This window comes from Ictalurus furcatus, chromosome 9 (assembly GCF_023375685.1).
Source record: "Ictalurus furcatus strain D&B chromosome 9, Billie_1.0, whole genome shotgun sequence".
Classification (NCBI taxonomy): domain Eukaryota; kingdom Metazoa; phylum Chordata; class Actinopteri; order Siluriformes; family Ictaluridae; genus Ictalurus; species Ictalurus furcatus.
In genome coordinates, this window is record NC_071263.1 from 4,325,541 (window position 1) to 4,344,279 (window position 18,739).

The window sequence follows — 18,739 nt, forward strand, 5'->3', positions numbered from 1 at the left end:
CACATGCGCAGTTGTGACAGCATTTTGGAAATGGCGCCTGTGTTGAAGACCTAGTCGGCGGTTACAGAGTTTGTTAGCTAGTTTTACTGCTGGCTGGAATTTTCTGGATTATTTATTTTCAAACGTAAAAAGTAACGTTTTAATGTACTTGCGCGGATTATGACCAAGCAAAGACTGCACCAGGAGACGCATTTGATATTCGATATTAATAATTCTGTTATCCGCGCACAGGTAAATACGGTGAGCTATGCTAATGCTAACTGTCCAACTAAAATAAACGGAGTTTAAGCTAGCTGGCTAGCGGCTAGAAACCTAAGCTAACCTAAAACTTTTAACCTATATAACTGGTATGTTTATAATAGTAACCAGTAAGCGTTTAAGAAAGATTATATTTAAAATTATCCGTGGTTTAGTGTCAGTTTTTAGCCTTGTTATCTAAGCTAGTGCTAGCCGGTTAGCGTGGATGAAGCGGTGCATTAGCCTGCGCACGTGCAACTGCTGGGTTTTACTTTATACGTAAATGTTGTCAACTCTTTTAAAATAAATAATGCTGTTTATGACAGGTCTATATCTTTTTATTGAGATTTTTGTGCTTTCTGTAGTATCTGTTAAGTATGTTATGTGTGTTACCTGTGTGTGTGCGCGTTAGTGTTGGCTGGCTAATAACATCTCAGCCTGTTGTTTTATTTAAAAATGAAAACATTGATATAAATATATTATACCCATACTGAGGGTCAGAGCGGAGCCTGTAGCTTCATGACACTTTCTGAGTTTAAAGGTGTATTATATTTAAACAGGAGTTAGATGGGAATAAATCGCACACACCCTCCATCATGTTCTCCAACACAGTCTAATTTAAACACTGCGTCAGTGTCTGATCGGATTCCTGTCTAATCTACAGACGGATTACAGGCTTGACAGATTACAGGTTTGATGCATTACGGAACACATGCAATCAGAGAGAGAATACATAAATAAATACATTTAAAATAATGCTGAAAGTGAAAATGGATTATAATATCTGCATTAGCAGTGGGTGATATCATGGTATTTCAGAAATACGCAGGCACGGTACACAGGTTTCCTAAGAGCTGTCACACTGTATTTAAAAATGTGTGTGTGTTGGAGATTTCTCGGCTGTATCCGAGCGAGTAGTGAATATCACGGCTAATCGGGTGGCTCCTGTTGTGAGTTTTGCCACACCACTGAATGAAAGGATTGTCACGTAAAATCCATGATTACAGCACCTTCACCTTGCCCTCACAGACTCCGCCCACACGCTGAGGAAAGTCTGATATCTATTACTCTTTTCTGGCCTCAAGCTTCAGGATCCTGAAATGGGAATGGTGTCTGATTGGTTACAGTGGGATTGGGGGTCTGACGAGTTGAAAATATCACATTTCTTAAATTCTACCTAATGTTAAGTATACTTATGTTTGTGTTTCAGTGAGGATGCGTGACCTGGCAGCTCAGGTGACCAGCGGTCTGCTGCGTTTTCCTGCAGTGACAGTGGAAGCTTTAGGAGAGGATGAAGTGACTCTGGACTCAGTTCTTCATGGGAAATTCACTGCGGGTCAGTGACCTCACGCCTCCTGTGTTACTCTTTACGTTGTGATGTTTATCTGATGTGTGGTGCTGAAACTTTGTGTAACACATAAGAACCCTATAACAGTGTTTATCTTTCTGCACCTCTCTGTAACAGACTTTATAATAACAGTATTGCACGTTAAATATTGTGATGTATATCGTATTACTGATTACCGGTGCGTGCGTACGTTACGGGGGTTCGTTATAACTGTAGCTATTTAACTTTTCACTGTGTCGTGAGTTTGATTTGAGTGATGTCGCTTCCCGTGTGTTCAGGTCGCAGCGTGTTGGCATGGCTGGCGTGCGGGCCGCACTTGGAGGTGGTTCACGCGTTGACGGGCGAGCGTTTCTCTGCATATCGCTTCAGCGGTGTGACGGATCACCTGCAGCCGTGTGTGACGGCGGTGAGAGAGTTCGGTTGGCTGAAGCGCAGCGGACTGCTGGTGGGTCTGCAGGAGGACGAGAGTAGCATGCTGTGTCTATACGACCTCGGCATCTCGCGTGTCATTAAAGCCGTCGTCATACCGAACAGGGTATGAGTTCTGCAGCTTATACACGCCAACTACAGACAAGTTACACTGTAATAATCTCTCACTCAGTGTAGTGACATCTCTCTTTCTCTCCCTTGTGCTCTCTCTCTCTAACTCTATCTCGCTCTTTCACTCTCTCTCCCTCCCTCTCGCACTGTCTCCCCCCTCTCTCACCCGCTCTCTCTACCCCTCCCTCTCTCTCGCACTCTCTCTCCCCCGCCCTCTCTCTTGCACTCTCTCTCTCGCTCTTGCGCTATCAGATCACTGCTGTCGAGCCACTGGTGAGTTATGGAGGAGCGAGCACGAGTACGCAGCACCTGCACCAGAGCCTGCGCTGGTTTTTTGGAGTGGTTGCCGTGGTAACAGATGTGGGACACGTCCTATTAGTGGATCTGTGTTTAGATGATTTCTCCTGCACTCAAACAGAACTGGAGGCCTCAGGTGAGATCAATGTCACCACAGCACTCCGTGTGCTTTTTTTTTTTTTAGTAAAGAGTAAATAAAGTAAAACAGCTGACTCCGTGACTCTGGAGCTGTGCGTTGTGTTTATTTTTTTCTCTCAGATCTGGAGGTGGTGAATAAATGTCCGTCTGATATTCCACGTCTGAGAGAGGGAGTCGCTCAGCAGGGACGCCACCTCTGTCTCCAGCTGTGCAGCCCCACGGGAACGGGTGTTTCAGCTCTGCACTTCATCAACCGCACCAATCAGCTCGCTGTGGGCTTCACCGACGGCTTCCTGCAGCTCTGGAACATGAAGACGCTCAAGAAAGAGTGAGTGAGATGCCAACGTTGTACATCAATGACATATCTGAAATCTGCCGTAATAAATACAAGTAGAGAAGCTGCTCAGGAATGTGTGGGATGCTTTTTGGTGATGTTGTCTCAATATTTGCAGGTATCACTCTCAGCTGGAGGGCGGCCGAGTCCCTGTGTACGCCTTTAACTTCCAGGAGCCGGAGAACGACCCGAGGAACTGCTGCTACCTGTGGGCTGTTCAGTCAGCACAGGATCTGTGAGTCTCTCGCACGCGCACCCACACGCAAACACACACTGTACTAGTGCAGGATGACTCTGTTTCACTTTACAGTTTATGCTTCAGTAGATGCGTGTGTGTGTGTGTGTGTGTGTATTACTTATCCCACAGCGCTGCTGAGTTCTGGTTTGTGATTGGTCAGAAGGTGTTGATTAATTTTCTATAACAGCAGCTCTGATAGTAGCGCAGGTTTATATTAATGCACTCATTGTTTCTATAGCAACAGCTCGTTCACAGGGGCTCATACAGCGGACACTCCACTGATAATAAACATGTTAAAATAGTCGTTGACTTGTCGTCATTGACATTGTTTTCTTAAAGTAAGGAGACGTTTCACTGTGAGTTAAGTGTCTAATGTTAAAATGTTGCAATATGGTGTGTGTGTGTGTTGCAGTGAGGGTGATGTAGTCAGCCTGCATTTACTGCAGTTGGCGTTCGGGGAGAGGAAGTGTTCAGCATCAGGGAAAATCATCTATGAGGTACAGGCTAACCCCGCCTCCAGCACCATCCCGCCTATTGTCTACCAGGGCGGAGGGGGGCATTCTGTAACAGTTGTTTCTCGTGTGTGTAGGGTCTGGAGTACTGTGAGGAGCGTTACAGTCAGGATCTGAGCGGTGGTGTTTTTCCTCTCAGAGCTCAAGCCACACACACTCGCCTGCTCAGCTGCCAGACCATCGAGAAGTTCCGCCATCATCCTGACAGAGAGGACAGCGTTAACGAAGGTCACTGCTTTATCACGACACCACAAAAATACTGTCAGGCTTTTTTATAGTCAGATACAGAATTATTGGCACCTCTTTGAAAGTGACATTTGTTATGGTTTTGATATGGCAGTAAAAACTGTAAGTGAACCATGACTTTGTTTTATTCAGGATTTGGCAGCACAGGTTTTTTGTTTTCTTGATTCCCTGCTTAGATGCTAACAGCGGAGATCTCTAACTCCTCTCACTCAGTCACTAACATAACATATATTACACAAAGTTAGTTTAAATAACATACGTATTACATATTATTAACATACACTGTGTAGAAAACTAATGTCAGAGAGAGGGAGGTAGAGAGGCTTGTGTAACGTACTCTTTTTAAATCGATCTAAAATAAAGGTGTGTTTATTCTATCTGTGTGAAAGGGACAAACTCAGACTTTTATCTCACATTACTATTGTGTGTTAAATAATAAAATCTTTTGCAGTAAAATTGTGTAACTGATTCTCAAGTTTGAAGTTAACGATTCTGTTTGATTTCTCACCACAGTGGCGTCTCCGGATACGAGTGTGTCAGTGTTCAGCTGGCAGGTGAAGTCGTACGGACAAGGCCGACCTTCTACCTTCATCGGCGTGTTCGATATTAATAGATGGTATCACGCACAAATGCCTGATTCACTGAGGTACGAATATTTCAGATATTTATTTATACAATAGCTCTTAATTAAATAATTATTTGTATGTATTATGTAATTAGCTCTTATAAAATGAGAGAATTGTATTATTATTATTATTATTATTATTATTATTATTATTATTATTGGTAGTAGAAGTAGTAGTGGTGCGGTGTGCTGTTCAGGGCTGGGTGATGTAATATCACTCTCGTAATAAGATGTAAGCAGATTAATTGATGTAAAAATAAAATTGTAAAAATTATTTTTATTCATATGTATTTTTTCAGTGTTAAATTTTTTAAAATTTAAATGAAAATGTTCGAGCGGTGTGTCGTTAGGGCGGGCGAGTCTCTGCAGAACTGTCCCTACCTGGCTGTGTGGTCTCTGGACTCTGTGGTGGAGGTGACTCAGTCCTGCCCCCTGCTGGACATGGTGGTTCATGAGCGCAGTCTGAGCAGAGCTCTGCCCCATACCTGCCCCCCTCCTGAACAGTTCTACAACCCTAACACGTACAACTTCGGCAAGTACACACACACTTATCATAATGTACTGCTTTATATACAGTCACATCTTTCAGTAAAAATTTAATTTGGAATAAAACTTTCTTCGTATGTGTTAGAGTCTCAGTGTGACGGAACCGAGGTCCTGATCTTAGTTCTTGTACTTTTTAAAATAATTTTTTTAACAGGTTTATTAAGTGTGTTTTTGTGTTGTGTAGATGCGAGCTGTCTGCTTAATGCCGGAATAGTCCACTTCACCTGCTCTGGCTATCAGAAAGAGGTCAGTCTGCTGTTTCTAATCAGCTCTTTACGTGTGCTCTTGTGAGTCCGTTACTGAGGAGTTCTGGTTCTACTTTCAGACTCTGAGTTATCTGAAGAAAGCCGTGCCGAGTCAGAGTGACGGGATTTCTAACGGATATTCCCGCTGCCTCATGTCCGGCCTGCTTTCCTCTCGGCTCGCGGACATTCAGCCGTCCAGCCTGACCGAGGTAACCATCACCATCACGTGACATTCTAACCTCAGAACCCTTGATGATTGAGGTTCTGCATTACATGTTGTGTTCACTGCTGTCTGTGCGGGCTGTAATGACGCTCCTTGGAGAAGGCTTTTTCTTTGTGCTTCATACCTGTGTACGGCCAGAAAGACCAGTAGAAGCTCTCGAACTTTACAGTGTGTTTTATATTCAGTGTTAAAATGTGTTTTTGGTTGAAACTGCAGCAGGAGCAGCTGGACGCCATTTTAACCACCGCAGTGGAGACGAGCGCTCTGGGTCTGATCACCGGCTGCATTAAACAGTGGACGACCGAGGGTGAGCACGAGCAAGCGCTCGCTTTCATTCTGATATTAGTTTGTTTTTATTTATTTTATTATAATTTACTGGTTTGTTTTTTTTCTGTCTGTGTTTAATAAGGTACAGCTTATTTCTGGGTTATCAGTAGTTTCTGAGCTCAAACGTCTCTGCAGACACATTACTCCCCTCTTTACCTTACAGAGCGGGCCGGATCTGCAGTGAACCTGCGCTACATCCTGGAGTGGGCCTGGGACAAAGTGGTCAAAACCAAAGAGGAGCTGGATGGCATATGTAAGCGTTCTCACGGCAGGAATCATCTCCTCACAACACTGACTATTTTACACATATCCTTCAGTTAGAGATTAATTATGTTCTTGTTGGGTTTATGTGACTTTGAGCAGCACTGAAGGTGAATTAATCACATCACACAGAGAATGTAGTCATTAGCGCTAGTTTAGCAGTTAGCAAAGTGACTCACTTTCTTTAGCACGAGTTTATACTCTTATTCCGTATAATAATAAATCTGTATATATGTATTTGAATAATACACTTTTCATCTTTTTTATTTGTGGTATGTTGTAATATGATTCATGCCATCCTCTAACGTACGTACGTACGTGTGTGTGTGTGTGTGTGTGTGTGTGTGTGTGTGTTGTGTTTAGGTGCTCCGTTATTTGACAGCTCGTCTAATTTTACTGATCCTCAAACACTGCAGCTTCTCCAACACAGCCAGAGATTACTCAGTAACCTCAGCACCATCTTCCACTGCCTGCTGAACGAGGCTCAGGAGCTCACACAGAAAGGTCTCTCTCTCTCACACACTCACTCACTCACACACAAAATAATCTGAGTAAATGAATTAATTGTTTAACATGTTATTTAATACTAAAGAGCACATTGATATTGAATGTCCTCATTAACTGTGCAAGGATCTATGAATATTCATGAATATGCATAACTGAAAATGCCCCATTTCTCCATAACAGCCTAATATCACTAATGTTAGTTAACTTACTTAGCTGGTTAACTAACAGCTATTTAATTAGTGCAGATTAGGCACACGAGTCTCGAATTACATCCTCATATTATAAAAGATTTTTACCTTCCTATGACCAGCAGCATCTGTGTAGTGACAGTACTAACTGAGCTTGTATGTAGCTCCACTCCAAAATCACTTTTACACAGAAATACTGAGAAATGTTTGTTTTAAATATTATTTTAAGCAGTTTTCGTTAGGGTTCTTGATTTTTAAGTGATGATTAATGTTTGTGTGTAGGTGTAATAGGTCTGGTGAATAAGTGCATGGTGTCCAGTCTGATCTCTCAGTACGCTCAGGTGGTCCTGTGGTTCTGCCGCACTGGTCTCCTCCCCGAGAGCGCTGGTAAAAACCTTCACCACCTACACCTCCATTTTCATTATTTAACCTCCACCAGCATGTACATGAGGGATTATTTTACGTGTTACAGATGACGACGTCCTGCAGATATCGAGGCCTTTTTACAGTTTCTCTGTCATTAAGAATTATTACACGGGTCAGAGGGAGGAGCTGCACAGACTCGCCAAGTGAGTCAGCACAACATATTCTCCATCTTATTTTCACATTTATATCAAATATAAACTCTTAAGCAGGTATATGGTGAATATTATTAATCCTCAAATAACAGTTTGAGCTATGAAGCTAATGTTGCTAATAAAGTGAAGCTTATAGCCTCCAGTTTAGCGTGATCCCTATTTCCTCAGGGATAAGTGGAACGCTGACTGTCTGATGATTGACGGGTTGGTGGCTCAGTGTGGTGTGCGTCTCTCAGAGCTGTGGAAGAGAGACGAGGGTGGGACAGGACAGTACCCCCCTCCATCACTGCACGTAATTATCTCTCTAATAATAACACCTTTCATTTATACTAATATAATAAGTATCAGATTATCTTATCTAAGTAGAGCTGATGATCTACACCCTAGTGTTTCATTTAAATAAATCCCCGACTAAAGAACTGTACAGCTAAGACACCATCCTTTTAGCATTTACATTTAAATTAGTGACGTCTGATTGGCTGTGGATATCCTGTGAGGAATAAAATAAATATAGAGTAGGTAATGGAGCAGCTCATTAAAAATCAGCATGAGGTTAAAGAACGTTTTTATTTAAAAATATTTTCCCCCTGATTTATGTTTCTCCAGGCCCTGCTGGACTTGTACCTCCTGGAAAATGTTGAAGAATCTACCAAACACGCTATCGTATCCTTTTTTAGCTTCTTCACTACCACGTCATGTTTCTAAATCAGTATCACTATAACTACATCAGTGATTTTCAGACTTGTTTACAGAGCTCTGTTATGCTCCGTAAAGCAGTTATAGAGCTACATGAGGTTGGAGAAAGTGAATACAGAGGTGTTATAGAGCTTTATTAGATGAAATAAAGGGGTTCAAGAGGTATATTTTGTAGAGATTTAGTAGAATCAAATAGAGGAGAGCTTCTTGGTAAAAGCTCTGATTGTTTAGTTGTCTGTGTGTGTGTGGTGTTGGAATCTTAACCATGCTGTCCAGGTGATTTATCTTCTCCTGGATGTGATGTACTCTTTTCCTAATAAGAGCGGAGCATCAGTGGAGTCGTTCCCCACGGCTTTCTCCATTCCCATCGGCTTAGTGAAGCTCGTACAGGGCCTGTGGTTACTCGATCACCACGACCATGAGGTGTCTTTTTGTTTTTTCTTTCACTTTACGTTTGAATGACTTAGCATTTATTTATTTTTTCATGTTTTCTTTTTCTACTTATAAAAGAAAAACTTCATTATAGAGGAATATAATCCCAAAACTTTTTTTTTCCTCTCTCTCTCTCCCCTCAGAACTCTCTGGACCTGCTGCTCCACCCATCTGTCTCTCCGTGTGTGTGGGCATGGCAGCACTCTCGGGTTCTGCAGGCTCTGATGATCCAGAACAAACACAGCACGGCGCTGCATTACCTGCACATGATGAAGCCCTCCATCACCTCCACCTCCCTCACCAAGCTGTGTGTATCTGTACTGCTGCACAACAGGTACACACGCACACACGTGTACATATACACGCACACACGTGTACATATACACACCTCCCTCACCAAGCTGTGTGTATCTGTACTATCTTTCACACAGTTTTTTTGTGTACACTGTCCCACACTGTGTGTGTGTGTGTAGATGTATTGTGGAGGCGTGGGCATTGTTGAGGCAGCAAGTTAATAAACTCAGTATGGACGAGCTGCTCAGGTTTTTCTATGAGACGTGTCAGGAGCTGAGTTTAATGAAGGAGCTCCTCAAACTTCCCCTCCGACCCTCTGAACAGGTATGTATGTGTGTGTGTGTGTGTGTGTGTGTGTGTGTGTGTGTGTGTGTTTCTGTCTGCCTCTATCCATCAGTGTATCTTTCCAGCTTTCAGTGTGTCTCACTATTTCTAAATATATTTCATAGTGTCTGTCTGTCTCACTTTCTGTTACAGCAGATCTTTCTCTGTTTTTACTGATCTCTGTGTGTATGTATAGGAGTGTTTGGAGCGGTTCCTGCAAGAAACAGGAGGGTTCCAGAACAGAGAGCTCCTCATGGTTCACTATCTCCAGCAGGCCAACTACGTTCCTGCGCTGCAGATCAACCACACTTTGAAAATGAACCTGGCTGTGAGTCTCTCTCTCACACTCACACACACCCTTGGAAAAAGTGTTGAAATTTGAAATCACTGCAGTGTTGATGTCTCAGGTCACATGACAGTTTTGGGATTTTGTGTCAGCAGTGAACTAAACCTGAAGTAAACTGACCTGCTGTGTTGTTCTCCAGGGTGATCGAGATCCTAAGATGAAGGAGAGATCGAACACGAGGAACTCCATCATGAATCAGTACGGGAAGGTGTTGCCTCGCGCTCAGAGGAAGCTCGCCATCGAACGTGCAAAACCATATCAGCACCCGTCCACCGTCCTCAGAGAGGGTACACACCGCTTCATGTTCACACCATTTGTCAGAATTACTGTACACTTCATCTGTGAGAGAAGGCTCATCGTCTTTACTTCCTGTTCCAGTTGCCAGGCCTCAGCCGTTATCCACCGTGGCTAAACGCTCTACTAATGAGAACGTCCTGAGCAGAGCAGCGTTTATTAAAAACGTTCTCACGAAGATCGAGGAGGTGTGGATCGGGAAGGATGCTACACCTGAACCCTCCCCTTTCAAGAGGTGTGTGTGTGTGTGTGTGTGTGTGTGTGTGTGTAACTGGTTAAATAAGGCGCGTTTCCTCCTGAGGTTCCTGGATGAGTCACCGTTCTGCTCAGAGCGTTCTGCCAACGGAGCCATATTCAAACTTTTCCTTAATTTCATAAAAGTATATAAAATTCTCACTCTGTAAAGCATCCAGTAAACTCCTCAGATCACTTTCCTAACTTCAGTCTCGTCTTTTCCTCATTTGATTTGTTAACGTTAAAAAAAAATTTGTTTAAATTGTTCAGTATACAGCATACAGTTTGGATAAACAGACCATACCCACAATCGAGAACTGTAGCCGTTGTGACACGCCCACAAACCAGTCACTTTGTACCGTGAACATCGAGTTAATGATTTAATCTGTTGAGAATTGTTCATTGTGTAAACTTTGTCTTTGACCAATCAACAGCAGCCAATGAGGCAAGCTGCGCCAATATGGTTCCTGTTTTAGGAATGGGTCTAAATTTTGTTTTATGACGTTTTATTTTTCAGCCCAAAAGCCCCTGACGCTCTGGTGTCCAGTCCCAATCCTCTGACCTTAAACGTCCCTGAGGCTTTTGTTGGAACACCGATTAACATGCTGACTAAGAGGATGTCCAGGTGACCTGAGCACTTAACCCTTAACCTTCCTTCTTTCTTTATCTCTTCATTATAATAATAACAATAATAATAATAGTTATATAATCAGTAAACCCTACCTAATAACTATTTCAGCTCCGGCCCAAACACCTGAATGTAGAATTTGATATTTCTTGATGGTGGTTAATTGTTTGAGTGACATGAAAAGAAATGGGTTTATGAATTAATTATTATTAATAAAATATTTCTAGACATATTTCCAGATTATTTTTGTTCACTAGATAAACGCTTGTGTATTAGTGTAAAATAAAATGGGGAAATCTTTTTAACGTGCGATTTCAGACTCCTGGATCTGGCGGTGCAGCCGTCATCCCAGACATCTCCTGAATCGTCTCACACTCACGTGACTCCGCCCAAATCCATCAGCTCCTGGGCTGCACCTAAACACATCAGCAGGGCTCCTGAGCTCAGCCTGTTACACACTCCTCAGGTGGTGAAGGTGAAGAAATCTGCACACGCGCCGCATACACTCCCTGTACACACACACACACACTCTATACACAGTCCCCGTAAACACACACTCTATACACACTCCCCGTATACACACACTGTACACATTCCATGCAAAATAACACTTAATACACACACTTTTAATAGACGTGCCAAACACATTTTGTGCATATACACACACATTCATGTATACGCTAATAAATACTTGTACACATGCATGCTCTGTACACACACCACTCACATTTTTGTAACATCTATTTATAAAGATGTTTATTTTAATATATGTACATAGTTTGATGTAACATTTCCTCTTTCCACTCTGACACAGAGAGCTCGAGCTTTAGCTGCGTCCGGTCAGGGTTTCTCCTCCTTCACACCTCAGTCCATCCTAAGGAGCAGTCTCCGCCCCACTCCTATAGCAACACCCACGGCATCACCTGCCCGATCAGCCACACCCCCCTCACGCCCCAAAGAGAGTCGCATCACCTTTATGGAGGAAAGTGGATCTCCAGCTCTGCCCAAGAGTTCCTCCCTGCACTGGAGCAACGGGGTAAAGCACCACACACACACACACACACACACACACACACACACACACACACAGAGATCATGTGACCTAAGTTTACATATAAAAGGGGATATAAATTTGAGACAAAGTTCTTTTTCTCTACTTTAGCTCACTGCAGTTGGTGAAATTAGTGAGCTGAAGCTCCCACCCATGCCACCAGAGGGCGGAGTCGAGGGATGGAGCGAGCATTCCGGTGAAGAAGAGGAGGATGAAAAAGAACCCAGTGTATCACTCATGCCTTCATTAAAGCCGAAAGAGAACCTAGAGAAGGAGGAACCGAAGCAGGTCTTACCTACACTAGGGTGCAGGCCCAGTCTGGGACATGAGACAAGTGCACTCTCCATCCAATCAAATTCCACGCTGGAATTCCACGACGCTCCTTCTCCAACAGATTTGATGAGACCAGCACGGCAGTCGCACATCAGGCTGGATGAAGATGATGAAGTCATCATCATCAGGCCTCCACAATCACAGGCCGATTTCACCAAATTACTTTCTGCCGAAGAGCCGATTGCGGACCAGGGAATGGAAAACGATGAAGTTTTGAAATTTGAGATGAAGTCAGAAGCAAACGAAGAACATGCAAAAGAAGAAGCTGAGGACCAGAACAAGGAAGCGACTGCAGAAAGAGAAGTACAGAATCTTCCAGTTGTTCCAGTCACTTCACTGGAGGAGTCAAGTCAGGATGATTCAATGAATCATGAGGTCATTTTGGCACCACGTGAACCAATCAGAACCTCTGGAATGTCTGAGGAGATGAAGGACTCTGAGCCAGTTCCAGAACCATTCATTGACAACGCCGTCACTCCAGAGGAGCCAATCAAATCGAGTCCCAAAAAATCAGAGTCATGTGATTCAGTTGAACACCTGGTGGTTAATAACGAGCCAATTAGTGAGCTTCCTGCTTCTAATATTGAAGAGCTGAGCGATAAACCCGAGGCCATGGAGACATCAGGTGAGAATTCTTAAAAGTGGGCGGGGTCAGGTTAGTCTTAAACAACATGTAATGTTATTTATGATTGAGATTGATTGGAATTTCTTCTTTTAGATCTCGATGATTACGTGGAGCGCGAGTTATTCTGTGATCTCTCACCTCTACGTTCCCACACCGACAGTAAAGAGGCTTTAGAGTCCGACAGGTGCCACAAATAATAATCAGTTCGCTTTTTTCTCTCGTCATCTTATTTTCTGTTGTATTTATTAATCTACTTCTTTATTATTCTGCTCAGTGAGCCATGTGGAGATGTTCAAGATGATGCACACAGATCTGTCGCCTCGTCTGAAGCTGCGTCCTCCGAGTCACGATGTGAGCGTTTATTAAACGGTAACACATCCAAATATATGCAGATTTAATATTAATATTAATAAGCTGTGTGTTCCCTTAGCTGTAGTCAGCCTGAACGACACTGAGGAACTCTCCAGCGGCGAGGAAGATGATGACGAGGATGAAGAGGAGGAGGAGGAGGAAGAAGACTCGGGCAGTGAGGTGGAGATTATAGAGGAAGTAAAAGGAAACGGTACACAGCAGCACCTTTACCTGCAGGACCTCCAACCTGAAGATCAGTTTCTTCAAGAGCAGGCGGCCGCTGTGCTGTCCCTCGTCACCGACCCACAGCTGAAGGTCCGACGCTCATCACACGGCTGTCCACTTCCCACAAAGCTGCTTCAGCTCTTACACACATGCATACACTCTTCTTCATTTCTCTTTCATTTCATTTTTTTCCCCAGATATGTTATTTGTTTGCTTGTTTATCTTTTTATTTATTTTATTTAATTTTTTAGCTTTTGGGTTTATTTTTACTCAGTTTGTCTGAGGCTGGAATAATTGTTTTTTTTGGTTGGTTCTAATTTATTAATTTGACTTTTGAACATTTCTTGTTTTGTGTGTGTTTGGACTGAGCAGGTGATGGATGGCTGTGAGGAAGAAGGTCAGGTGGTGGTGGTTGGTCTGAGACCAGCGAGTCTGGATGATGAAGTCGAGGATGGTGTGTGCTACACCGAGTTGAAGCCCTCCACCACTCTCCTCGTTCCTATTGAGCTGGCTGCTGAGCACCAGGAGCTTCTGCACGGAGCCCAGCTGCCCCAGATTGCACTTCCTGTCTGCTCCAATAACTTCTCCCTCATGCTGGAGGCAGATGATGAAGAACCAGCAGCTTTAGAAATGGACGCTGAGAACCATCTAACTCTGGAAGGGAACATGGAGCACGCTGGAGATATGGAGGAGGAACCAAATGCTAATAGAGATGAGGTTAGTGTGCAGCACGCTGTTCTAGAATCATTCAAAATGGAGGAGTTGCCTTCAGAAACAGTTGTGCCAGATGTTGTGGAACCTAGTAAACCAGTAGAGAAGGTTCATCTGGAACAGGAAGTGACTGAATCTGAGGCAAACATGGATCATCAACCTGATGAACCAGCTGAAGTTCAAACACAGCCGGAAGCAGTAGCAGAACCTGAACCACTTATAGAAGATGAACCAGCAGATGATGCTCAAGTAGAGCAGACAGAAGAGAAAATGGAGCTAAAGCCAGATTCTGACCCTGCTGATGAAGCTCAAACAGTAGTAGAGGAGCTTCTGGAGGAACCAGTGGAACCTGCAGAGGTGCTTGTGGAGGAACCAGTGGAACCTGCAGAGGTGCCTGTGGAGGAACCAGTGGAACCTGCAGAGGTGCCTGTGGAGGAACCAGTGGAACCTGCAGATGAGCCTGTGGAGGAACCAGTGGAGCCTGTGATTGAAGAGACTTTTGATGTAACTGATGTATACGTCAGCGGTCAGGTTCAAGAGTCAGGCTTGGCTGGGGTTAAGGAGGATGGTTTGGTCCATAATGAGGAAATTCCTTATGAAGAGGGTGTTGTAGAAGCTAGTGGGATGGTTCCTGTAACTGAAGACTATGTTTCTGAAGTTAATAGAGCTGAGGAGAAAGATGCTAAGCTTACGGAAGCTATAGAAACCACAGCTGAGTTGACGGAAGTGCAACAAAGCCCAGCAAGAAGAGGAAGAAAGACCATTACGTTCCCAACAACCCTGATGGAATCTGCTTCTGAAGAGGAACGAGCTGATTCGAAAGTGCCTTCCACACCGAGACGTGTAACAAGGAGCAGCAAGCAGCTCATGGAGTCTGAAGTTCTCATCACACCAAGGAGAAGCACAAGAAAAACACATTCCGAAGCCACAGTGGAGGAGGTGGCGTCAACAAAAGCAACTCCTCCACGTAAAACTCCACAGAAAGCTACACCCAGGAGAGGATCTCACAAAACGAGGAGCTCGAGTGCAAATGATGTTGAAGTCCAGAAAATGGAGGAAACATCAATTGTTGAACATCAGAGTGCAAGGAAGACTAGAAAAGTAACCGTGATCAAGGTCCCAGAGCCGATCCCTGAGGAGAAATCTGTGGAGAACCAAGCCAACAGTAACGCTAGTCCCAGCAGGGTGACTCGCCAATCGAGCCGGAGGCTAAGCTTAACGCTGGAGAGCTTCCAGATGATTTCAGATGTCCGGAACACGTCTTTAGTCACGCCACCGAGGAGCAGACGGAAAGCCCTAGGCACAAACGACGACACTTACATAGTGGACAGCGCTCAACTTCAGAACGTTTCCAGACGACTGACGAGGAGCCAGTACTGGAACAACGGAGAGGAACCTGAGAAACCAGAGAACCTGGAATCCACCAATCTGTTGGCGAGCGCTTTGATTGAGAGACTGAACGATGAACAAGCTAAAGAGAGCGAAGTGGTTACGGAGATAGTGCGCGCCAAACGGCGGACCAGATCTGTAGCTCCATCTGCTGACCATGTAGAGCAGAACACTGAAGCTCTGGAGTCAGCGGGTTCTACTGACCAGCAGGAGCAGAAGAAGACATCTGCACCATCTGTTAGAAGAACAAGAGCCAGCAAAGCTCCAGAACCCGACACCTCACCTGTTAGTGACGGCACATCTGGTGCTGTGAGAACGAGAGGTGAGCTCTCCATCACTCCTGCTTTAGAACTTACATGCTGAAATCTCACTCTTTTTTATCAGATGTTTATTTGGAACGTTTTTCTCCTACAGGAAAGAAAAAAGACATGGCTGTAAACGATCTTGTTTTGTCTCCTCCTGTGACTCGAATGAGACGAGCACCTGCTGTCCCCGACCACATCGAGGTGAGATACTCACAGGTTGTTCATTTTCCTCTAACTGCACGTCCCCGGGTGTTTTATTCCTCTTACGTTATTACATTTTTTTTTAAATTTCCTGTGTTGTAAAGCTTAGTTCCAGCTTTACCTCTGACTGTTGCAAAAACGCTGACACTGGAGACTCCTTCCAGAAAACTTCACCAGATCATTGATTACACCTTATTTAACCAGATTATGTCCCTGTGAATGAGCCGTTACTATAGAAACTATAACCTGTTAGAACGAGCGCGGTAATATAAACCTGCGCTACTGTCAGAGCTGCTGTTATAGAAAATTAATCAACACCTTCTGACCAATCACAATCCAGAACTCTGCAGCGCCGTGGTCTGATGATAATGTGAATATTCAGTATTCAATGAGCGTGCATTTAAAGATAACTGAATAATTCGGGGCTATGTTTTGGCGCACCATGTGAAGAAAGTTACAAACACTTTTCCTGTTTTTTTTCTTTTTGCCATGAAGGAAAAGATTTTATCGAACGAAGCTGCAGTGGAAGCTGAGTCGGAGGTTAAAACGAGGAAGAAGAGAACGACAAGGTAAATACACCCGTCCTTTAGTGCTCCGGTCGGATTAAATACTTCGTTAAACTCCGACACATTATATTTTTGTGTTGTTTTTCTCTTTCCTCTGTGACAGAGCTAGTGCGGAGCCTGAACCCGTGATGGCGGACCTCCTGTCTCCGCTAGCGAGTCCAGCAGAACCGGTTCCGAGGAAGAAGCCGGAGGATCGAGAGGCCGTCGCTCCGAAGATGAACCTGAGGCGGAGACGCATGATGGAGGCCATTTTCCCCAAACCGGTCACACGCAGAAAGAAACTTTAACACTGATCATACCACTGTCATCGTCATCATCATCATCGTTTTATTTTCCTCTGGAGCTTCCTGTGTGGTTGTGCGTGTACAGTAAACACCTCTGTTTCCCCCTCTGCCTGATTTTTACCAGGACCTTTTTCTGCCTGCTGTTTTCTAATTAAGGAAATGATTTTTGAAGTGAATAAATAAACAGAGCTCTAATTTGGGAGATTTAATTTTATATTAAATAATTAAACGAACGAGTGACGTTTACAGTACGGAGCACTGACTGAAGCCAAACGATGCAAAAGTCTTAAGTTTTAAAAACGTGCATTTCTACAAATGTAAATAGTCTTTTTAGGGGTGTTCTAAATAAAATTTCATACCTGTGAATGAGTTTTACTCGTTATTTCATGTTTTTAGGATTTTCTTCACTTTGTAGTGCGCACTACACTTTATGTTGATTGGTTACACAGCGGGTCACATTGTTAACGGTGTCACTGGTATTGTGTAATTGAAATTCCCCCGGAGATGCACTGAGGAGGACACGGAGAAGATAATGTGCCCTGTTTGGAAGGCTACTTATTTTTCACTATCACCTGATTGTCCAACCTCAGATCACACTTTATTTTTTGTTTTCCTGTTCTGTAATTCCCCTTCGACTCTTTAATAATGATAATGTGAATATTCATTTCTATCACCATTTCCGTATTTGCAGTGTTTAATGTGCTCTTTATCTACAATTGTACTGTAATGAATCACATCCTGTTACGCTTCTCAGTATTCTTGTTTTTTAATTTTATATTAAAAAATGCTCTATTTTTTATGCCAAAATTAAACAATATGTAAACTGTATTTTTGTTTGTAAATCATTCTCTATAAATTGTAGGCCTGATGTAGAAATAAATCAGCTGCATGGCTTTATTTGTGGGGGTTTTTATTGTATTTTCTTTGTATAAAGAATCAGGACTGACTCGGTTAACTACAGTTTGTCGCTCTCATAGCCGAGGGGTGATCACCACTCCTGCAGCTCCGTGTCTCATTTATCCAGTGACTAGAATTTAAAGTTGTTGTTCATGTAAAATTCCTGAGTGGACTTGTTCATTCATCTTCCGAAAGTAACTTATACTTCTCTGGGTGGCGGTGGATCTGGGAATAGACCAGCATGTTTGTGAGAAGAGGTAAGAGAACTCCAAGGAACCCCACATGGACCAGTGGAGAACATGTGAAACTTCACAGACAGTAGCCTGAGCTCACATCATCAAACCTGACATGGGCAGGGTTTCGTCAGCTCTGACTCCGCCTCCTGGCCTACTGATCCTGCAGTAAAGGTGAGTTGGTCACAGATTACTCTACAGGTGTAAAATTACTGACTGTACCCCATCTGTCTGCACAACGTATTGGCACCCTTCTACACATCCATCAGTGTGAAGGGTGTAGCAGTGAGCAGATATGACCTGAGTGATGTTCATTCTCAGTGCAGTGCTGACTCTGATGTGGGGGTTGTGTGTGATTAATTCATGAGTGAGAGAAAGTGATCAGCTCTCCTGCCTCATGTTACACTCTCTCAGTTCCTTGCTTTTCTCACTAACGTGAAGTGACATGGCTGGAAAAGACTGCGTAAAAGTGGCTGTGCGAGTCCGGCCCTTCAACAAGGTCAGATGATATTATTATTATTATCAAAAGGTTTAGGTGTAAAGGTGTTTAAACACATGAGCCGCCAATATGAAGACTGTTCAGTGCTGACGTTTTCAGGGTGTGTGTGTGAGAGTGAGAGTGAGAGACCCATAATACACTGCAGGTGATACATGGCTGTGAAGTGGTGTATAGTAATGAAGTATAATTTGGGAATATTTCTACTTCACCACAACACAGTGTATAGGTTTTAACTTTTACTTCACTTTTTATATTTTGTAAAGGAAATTGGTTAATTTTACTGTAATAAATTTCCTTCCTAAAATTCAGCTCCATTTCTCAATGCAATGTTAATCCTTTTATCCTGACAAGCTGTCATTCTGAACAAAACTCAATCTGATAACACCTGACATTTATTACTGAACTGTTCGGATCACTAAACGGCTCTTCAA

The 18,739-nt window shown here is 43.4% G+C and overlaps 1 protein-coding gene across 2 annotated transcripts; it reads left to right on the forward strand.

The window, feature by feature from the left end:
* On the forward strand, nucleotides 1–17,045 carry ahctf1 (AT hook containing transcription factor 1). Of its 2 annotated transcripts, none has more exons than XM_053633406.1 (36): nucleotides 1–240; nucleotides 1,448–1,573; nucleotides 1,864–2,120; nucleotides 2,378–2,558; nucleotides 2,681–2,888; nucleotides 3,013–3,129; nucleotides 3,545–3,629; nucleotides 3,722–3,872; nucleotides 4,404–4,536; nucleotides 4,866–5,047; nucleotides 5,246–5,307; nucleotides 5,387–5,515; nucleotides 5,746–5,836; nucleotides 6,020–6,109; nucleotides 6,481–6,621; nucleotides 7,095–7,199; nucleotides 7,285–7,381; nucleotides 7,559–7,682; nucleotides 7,997–8,053; nucleotides 8,363–8,509; nucleotides 8,662–8,852; nucleotides 8,992–9,136; nucleotides 9,333–9,464; nucleotides 9,622–9,769; nucleotides 9,861–10,011; nucleotides 10,528–10,635; nucleotides 10,957–11,113; nucleotides 11,453–11,674; nucleotides 11,801–12,647; nucleotides 12,741–12,831; nucleotides 12,922–12,998; nucleotides 13,078–13,313; nucleotides 13,596–15,645; nucleotides 15,738–15,829; nucleotides 16,325–16,398; nucleotides 16,499–17,045. In XM_053633406.1, the coding sequence occupies exons 2-36, from the start codon at nucleotides 1,453–1,455 to the stop codon at nucleotides 16,680–16,682; spliced, it is 7,383 nt and encodes a 2,460-aa protein (XP_053489381.1). In that variant the 5' UTR covers nucleotides 1–240; nucleotides 1,448–1,452; the 3' UTR covers nucleotides 16,683–17,045. The 2 variants fall into 2 exon arrangements, with proteins under 2 accessions (XP_053489381.1, XP_053489380.1); XM_053633405.1 differs by having other exon boundaries at nucleotides 2–231.
* Nucleotides 17,046–18,739: the final 1,694 nt, after the last annotated feature.

Coding starts and splice junctions, on each gene's coding strand:
- ahctf1 (XM_053633406.1), top strand. CDS start 1,453: ATGCGTGACCTGGCAGCTCAGGTGACCAGCGGTCTGCTGCGTTTTCCT. Junction 5,048..5,245: donor CCCTAACACGTACAACTTCG/GCAAGTACACAC, acceptor TGTGTTGTGTAG/ATGCGAGCTGTCTGCTTAAT. Junction 9,465..9,621: donor CTTTGAAAATGAACCTGGCT/GTGAGTCTCTCT, acceptor GTTGTTCTCCAG/GGTGATCGAGATCCTAAGAT.